The sequence below is a fragment of the Danio aesculapii genome, chromosome 14 (genome assembly GCF_903798145.1).
Source record: "Danio aesculapii chromosome 14, fDanAes4.1, whole genome shotgun sequence".
NCBI classification, from domain to species: domain Eukaryota; kingdom Metazoa; phylum Chordata; class Actinopteri; order Cypriniformes; family Danionidae; genus Danio; species Danio aesculapii.
In genome coordinates, this window is record NC_079448.1 from 30,085,269 (window position 1) to 30,092,193 (window position 6,925).

Sequence of the window (6,925 nt, forward strand, 5' to 3'; positions counted from 1 at the left end):
GTATATATGAAGTAAGGACTTATTTAAGGTGGACTGACTCAAGATCCTCCTAAGTTTGCGCAAAGGCATGTTCTTCATACCAGTTTGCACATTCCTGGAACCCTACTGAGACCAAGAGCCACCCTGTTCTTAAATAACACAGTTGAGCATGGTTTTTAGTCATGGTTTTTGCATGAGGTGTACATAACTAGTAGTGTTCAGTGTTTGAATAGATTGTATGAGTGTTGACAATAAAGTCATGAATTAATATACTAAAACTCACTAATATAAGTCTAATTTAGCTCAAACTAAATGGCGGTGTTATCAAAAACAAAACACTTTACATAATACTTAAGTGTCCGAATGCACAAAACATTGTTTACACTCTAAAAAAGGCTGGGTTTTTGAACCCAAAGTTGGACAAACTGAACCTTTTGGTAAATAAATTTTAAAGTAAGTAAAAAAAAATTATTTTTAGAAAAAAGTTTGGGTTTGTCCATATTTGGCCCCAATTTGGGTTGAAAAAATTCAACGTTTTTATATGTATATATTATATATGTATCTGTTTATCATCTGATGGTTTAGAGGTCAGTGTTTGAATAGATATTGTATTGGTGTTGATGATTAAGTCATGAATTAATACGCCCAAGCCCACTAATATAAGACTGATTTACTTCAAACTAAATTGTGGTGTTATCCAAGACAAATCACTTTACATAATACTTAAATGTCTTATATTAATGTCCAAATGCACAAAACATTGTTTACACTTTTAAAAATGCTGGGTTTTTGAACCCACAGCCTAAAGTTGGACAAATCAAACCTTTTAGTAAATAAAAGTAATCTAAAATAATTTATAAATTTATTTATAGAAAAATGTTTGGATTTGTCCATATTTTTATATTTGTCCACCACAATTTGGGTTGAAACAATCCAACTTTTTTATGTTTGAGTGTATTATATTTATCTAGGCAAACACAGAACACTAAATCATCAGATGACAAACTGATACATATATATATATATATATATATATATATATATATATATATATATATATATATATATATATATATATATATATATATATATATATATATATATATAAATATATATACATATCAGTTTGGTATCTGATGGTTTAGAGTTCTGTGTTTGACTAGATATTTAGTGTTAAAGATTAAATCATGAAATAATACGCCCAGGCCCACTAATATAAGACTGATTTAGTCTTATTTTCAACTAAATGGTGGTGTTATCCAAAACAAATCACTGGAGATGACTTTTAAGTGTTCTATATTAGCATCCAAACTAATGCGCAAAATAATGTTGTTTACATTCCAAAAAATCTGCTTTTTTACTTTATTTAACTTTATTTAAAATAAATATAAAATAATTTATGCTGAAATATTTGGGATTTGTCCATATTTGACCCAAATTTGGGTTGATACAATCCTGCATTTTTTTTTTCAGTGTATTATAAGCATGTACTTCAGTTGTCATCTGATGGTTTAAATGCTTGGGCTCTTTAAAGAAAGATGAACTCTGTTTGCCTGTGAGGGTTTTTATCAATCATCACCTGGGAAAACAAATGTTTTGAAAGGGATTCCACTGATATACTATACTGTTGTTGTCTGCTTTTATCATTACAGTTGTGGTGAGGGCTCTGTTATTCTTTCACATAAGAATTATGAAATGATATCTTTATTGCAACCATCCCTGATGTAAACAGATGTTCAGGTTCTTCCTTAGTATATTTTCTTCCACAAACAGCCACCATGGAATTGATGGAACCTTTATTTATTTTTAAAGTGACAAAATGTACTTTATATTTTTTAGTTTTCCTCAAAGTAGGAAAACAGTTTGGGCAACCAAAAGTGGTTCTATTGCATCACTTTAAATAAGTTTCTTAAATAGTTTGGTCATTAATAACAAGCCACAGAATGGTGTTGCCATCAAACTCAAACATTCTTCATTAATCAGCAATTACAGCTTTGACAAAGATGTTTAGAGTTTGTATCACTTAAAATAGCAGTGTGTGTGTGTGTGTGCATGTGTAGCAAAGCAGAAGTGTGAATGGCCTGCTTCATTGACATACCTGTGGAAGAATAGCAGGATGGACAGCATGGTTTGGTCAATGTTGCTGTTGCAGATGCCCTCATTGAGCAGGTAGCAGGGGTCCCGGACCACCGACTCCAAAGAGTCCTGTCTCATGATGTTGTTGAGCTTATCTGTGTTGAGGTTCTGAAAGTGAAGCTGGTCCCGGAGCTGTCTGAAGTGGTTCACAGATGTTGGACTGCCCAGGCTCGTGTGGCCCGATCGGCCTGGTTCTGGCTCGCACCCATTGGCCAAATCCAGACAGCAGCTGCAGCAGTCCAGGCCGATGGGTGAACGGCACTCCTCGTTTGACATCAGGCAGGTCAAATTTCCCCCGCGAGAATCAGAGAGGTTCTCCTCCACCTGCTCCAGGTGATCTCCTTCCTTCCTACAGTATGTCCAAGCGTCCAGGAAGAAGAGTTGATCAACCTCGAATGTGTGTTCTGTGTTCACACATCTCAGGTTTTATTATGAGCTGGGTCGCCTCTTCGCTCGTAATGATGCAGCAGCAATGCGTTTAAACGAAAATCCAGGAGCTGCTTCTGTTTTATTTTTTCTCCTTGCTGTCTCCTGCCCTGCACTTTTCCCTGCCCTCTGTGCGTGCAAACAGTGCAGACAGAGCGAAAGAGAGGAGGTGGAGGCATTGAGAAGAGGGCTGGAATGAGGGAGGAGAAAACTCTCTGATTGGTGGAACAAGCTGATCAGTTCACAAAAATATCCCTCCTCCTTTCCCCACAACATCACAGGACGGGGAGGAGCCATATTGGGATGGGAGTAAAAGCATGCTCTTTAACATGTGCTATTCAGTGCTGCCAGGGGCGGAACCCTGAGGCAGAGCAAACACATAGTACGTCCCCTGTTTATATCACTCAAGCAAATACAAATGCAGCTTTTGGGGGCTTTTTTTGTAGTTTGGTCTTGGTTTCCTAAGGCTATTAAATTCAAGCTTGACTCGTACCCTTTGCGTGCTGCTGGTTGTATGTGCAGTGTTCCATGTCCAATGATTCACCACTAAAGTGTTTCTATCTATCAGACCAGTTTTTTCCTTTTGTTTCTCATTTTAAAGAGACAGTTTTGGCTGATGTGTCAGTAGTAAGTCAAGGTGTTTAGTATCACCTCTTTTTGTTTTGAATGCAGTTTTATTGCACACTGATTGTTTTTTTTACTTAGCCACTTATGTTTTTACATGAGGTGAAACTAAAGAGACTTAGTTGAATAAACGGAGAACTTAAAATTCAATTAAGTTTTGTTAATTCAGCAAGAAAGTCACTGGTTCGAGTCCTGTCGGGGTTGGTTAATATGAGGAGTTTGCATGTTCTCCCTGTGTTCGCGTGGGTTTCCACTGAGTGCTCCCCCACAGTTTCCCCCACAGTCCAAAGACATGCGCTATAGGTGAATTGAATAAGCTAAATTGGCCATAGTGTATGTGTGTGAATGAGAGTGTATGGGTGATTTCCAATATTTGGTTGAAGCTGGAAGGGCATCCACTGTGTAAAACATATGCTGGATAATTGGCGGTTCATTCTGCTGTGGCGAACCCTCATGAATGAAGAGACTAAGCTGAAGAAAATGAACTAATTAATGACTGAATAATTCAACTTGCCAATGTTTATTTTCCTCTTGCAGTTTCAGCTAAAGCCCTGCTCACACTGTGAGATTTCAGCTACGATTTTGTCATCTGAGACAAATTTGGAAATCCTAAAAGATTCCTAAAATCCTTAGCTAAAATCTGTGGTCTTTGATCGTTGGTTTGACATGTTCACAGACAACTGCTTAATGCCTGTTGTGATAAGACTTTCCCAGAAGTTTTTGTACACTTTCCTGCAGTGTGACAATAGGTGCGTTCAACTTTAAACCACGGCTGCAGCCGGTGATCAACGAGATTATCCGAGTGCAGGCGGGGGCCGGAGTTGAAAACGGATCCGTCAAGCCGGACACTTTGGGGCTCAAAGTTGCGGCAGTCATGACCTATAACATGACGTCATCATCATTTCTTTATTCATTCATTCATTCATTCATTTGTTTATTTATTTATAATTATTTTTTATTTATAACAACAAAAGATTTACAGTACAAATAAAACAGAATATAAAACAAATATTAAAATTTTCCAATATGTTTTAATGTAAACCCAAAACAAAGTATTTTGATTAAGTCTTAAATGATTAAATGAAATTAAATGAATCTTAATGATTAAGATTATGTTGGAAAATGAAAGCATTTATGAAAAAAAACAAACACTTTAATCCAAAAAGATTGAACAAAAGGACATTCCTAAAATAAGTGAGCTACACTGCAGAAATTTCCCAGAAAGAGCAAGATATATCATTGTCACTTTTAAAAGTTGTGCATAAATGGCTTGACAGGAAATAAAATATTTTATAATTATATAAATAATTTTATAACTATTTAATAAAATAGTTCTTTAACTTAATTTGTTTAAAAAAATTTAGGGTGGCAGGATCAATGATCTTATTACAAGTCTGTAAGACTTATTTGAGTTAAGATTTAGGTTATTCACTAAAATTTGTCATTTAAATCGTTTAAATTTGAAATGATTGAGGCATGCTGTGTTCAAAATTGCCACTACAGATTGTTTAAGTTTGCTGCGAGGAATCATTTCAGAACGCGGGATAGTGAAAGTGTCACGGTTGGATGACGTCAAACTCGGGGGAAGTTTTCTTCTGTGTTTGATGCATCTTCATTGTTGTTCAGTTTGACATTATGATGGCTGAGATCTTGGGAGCCATGTTCGTGCAGTCTGACATGCTACAATCGTTCAGGATTATAAAAAAATCACACAGTGTGAGCCGGCCTTAAGTCACAGGTGTCAAACTCAGTTGCTGCAGGGCCGCAGCTCTCCACAGTTTAGTTCTACCCCAATTAAACAAACCTGATCAAACTAATTGAGTCCTTCAGGCTTGTTCGAAACCTACAGGGAAGTCTGTTGGAGTTGGATTGGAACTAAACTATGCAGGGCTGCGGCCCTCCAGGAACTGAGTTTGACACTACTGAGCTAAGTGGTATCAGAGAATGGGTTTACACATTTTTTGCAGTGAAGTAAAATAGTTTGTGTTAAGAGTGTAAGCAAACATTCTGGCCTAATTTCGTTATGGCCATATGTTTAGTTTAAGGTTAAAGGTCAGTGATCCATTTTGTTTGCCTGTGAGTTTCCAAGTTCATGGAAAGATATTGACAGTCTTTTTATCTGAATCAGATTTTCGACAAACTGAATTCTTGCCATACTTCTTGGCATGATAAAGTTAAAGGCATGAAGTTAACAGCACAGAAAAATCATTCAGTGGTCAATAAATTCTCTGAACGCCTTCCAATGTTCCACAGATATCCGAGAGCATGTTTAAAATATGCAACTGATTTGTTTTTATCTTAACTTACAATTAAATTTAAAGATTTTTAACACTTGTAGGTTTTCTGGGTTCATTTGGCCCAAGCAAAAAAAGAGAGAAAAGTGTACTCCTGAATTGATTTGCATTCACACTGTTATATTTAGTACGGAATTAATGACATACTGTATATTTTGCAAAAGAACTACCTAGAACATATAAAACAATGATGTGTCCTAATTGTATTGCATTATAATTTAACAGCTCAGAACTTATTAAAAAAACAATAAATTATGCAACAGAGTCAAAACAAACACTGCATCTGCTGCAAGGAGATGCATATCTGAACCCTGTATTGAACTGTAATGGCTAGCATTGCACCAACAATGAGAAAAAAAAAACAAGTATGCTTGAACGTTCTGTTCTTTTTAGGGTTGCATCTTCTGACATCACATCCTGTTTTTCAGTTCATTTAGATGTCTTTGGTTCATGATGTGCTCACATTTAAATCAAACCTTACCAAGTTCTTTTTTAAATAAACCAAGACTCCAATAAACCAAGTTTTCTGTGACATTTCGTCCACTTGTGTTCACTTGTGTACCATGGTTTAGATTCTAGCATTCACACGTACTCAAATGAACCACAATAACAAAGCAATCCACTAATCCAAACCTGCTTAAAATGAACACATCCAAATATTCATTCATTCATTCATTCATTCATTCATTTTCTGCCCTTCCAGCTGCAACCCAACACTGGGAAACACTCACTTTCACACACACACTACGGCCAATTTAGTTTATTTAATTCACCTATACTGCATTTCTTTTGGACTGTGGGGGAAACCAGAGCACCCCAAGGAAACCCACATGAGCACAAACCGGAGCACCCAGAGGAAACACACTCGAACATGAACCCACACAGAAAAGCCAACTGACCCAGCCGGGGCTCAAATTAGCGACCTACTTGCTGTGAGGCGATTGTGCTACCCACTGCACCACCATAACGCCCCATCCAAATATCAAGTAGTATTCATTTTAGTGCTTGAAACTACACAATTGTAAAGCGATTTGGATGTATGGCCATACACAATAAATACTCTATATAAAATGGACATTGAAAACTGAAGTTTGGCAGTCTGACAATACTCGTGAATACCACAATGTTCAATTACACACTTTTGTTATATTTATAGAGCAGAGCTCATCAATTCAGTGCATTGTCCTCTGTTAATAACGTGTTAAATGCCTCTCTGGATCATCTCCTGAAATGTCATTTATTATGTAATAGGCTAAGACTTACCAAAAGCCCCTTAATGGGAGCTTAAGAATTTAATTTAGCAGAGGAAAGGTGAATTATGATTGCTTTATTGAGTGTGTAAAGCGGTTGAGACACGTTCGGGGCGCTTGAGGACTTTGCCAGTGTGAGGTCAAATGAGTTGATTATTTGTCCCTCTGCTGGCAGAAGCGGTGAAGTGCAGAGAAAGTGCAGAAAAATGACATGAA

At 36.6% G+C, this 6,925-nt stretch overlaps 1 protein-coding gene across 1 annotated transcript in view; it reads right to left on the reverse strand.

The window, feature by feature from the left end:
• Positions 1-2,686, reverse strand: part of tsc22d3 (TSC22 domain family, member 3) — a 53,997-nt gene extending 51,311 nt beyond the window's left edge. Inside the window, exon 1 of the mRNA XM_056472356.1 lies at positions 2,078-2,686. Within this exon, the coding sequence (XP_056328331.1) occupies positions 2,078-2,391 (314 nt within the window). The 5' untranslated portion in view covers positions 2,392-2,686. The remainder of the gene's footprint in view (positions 1-2,077) is intronic.
• Between the last annotated feature and the right edge of the window lie 4,239 nt (positions 2,687-6,925).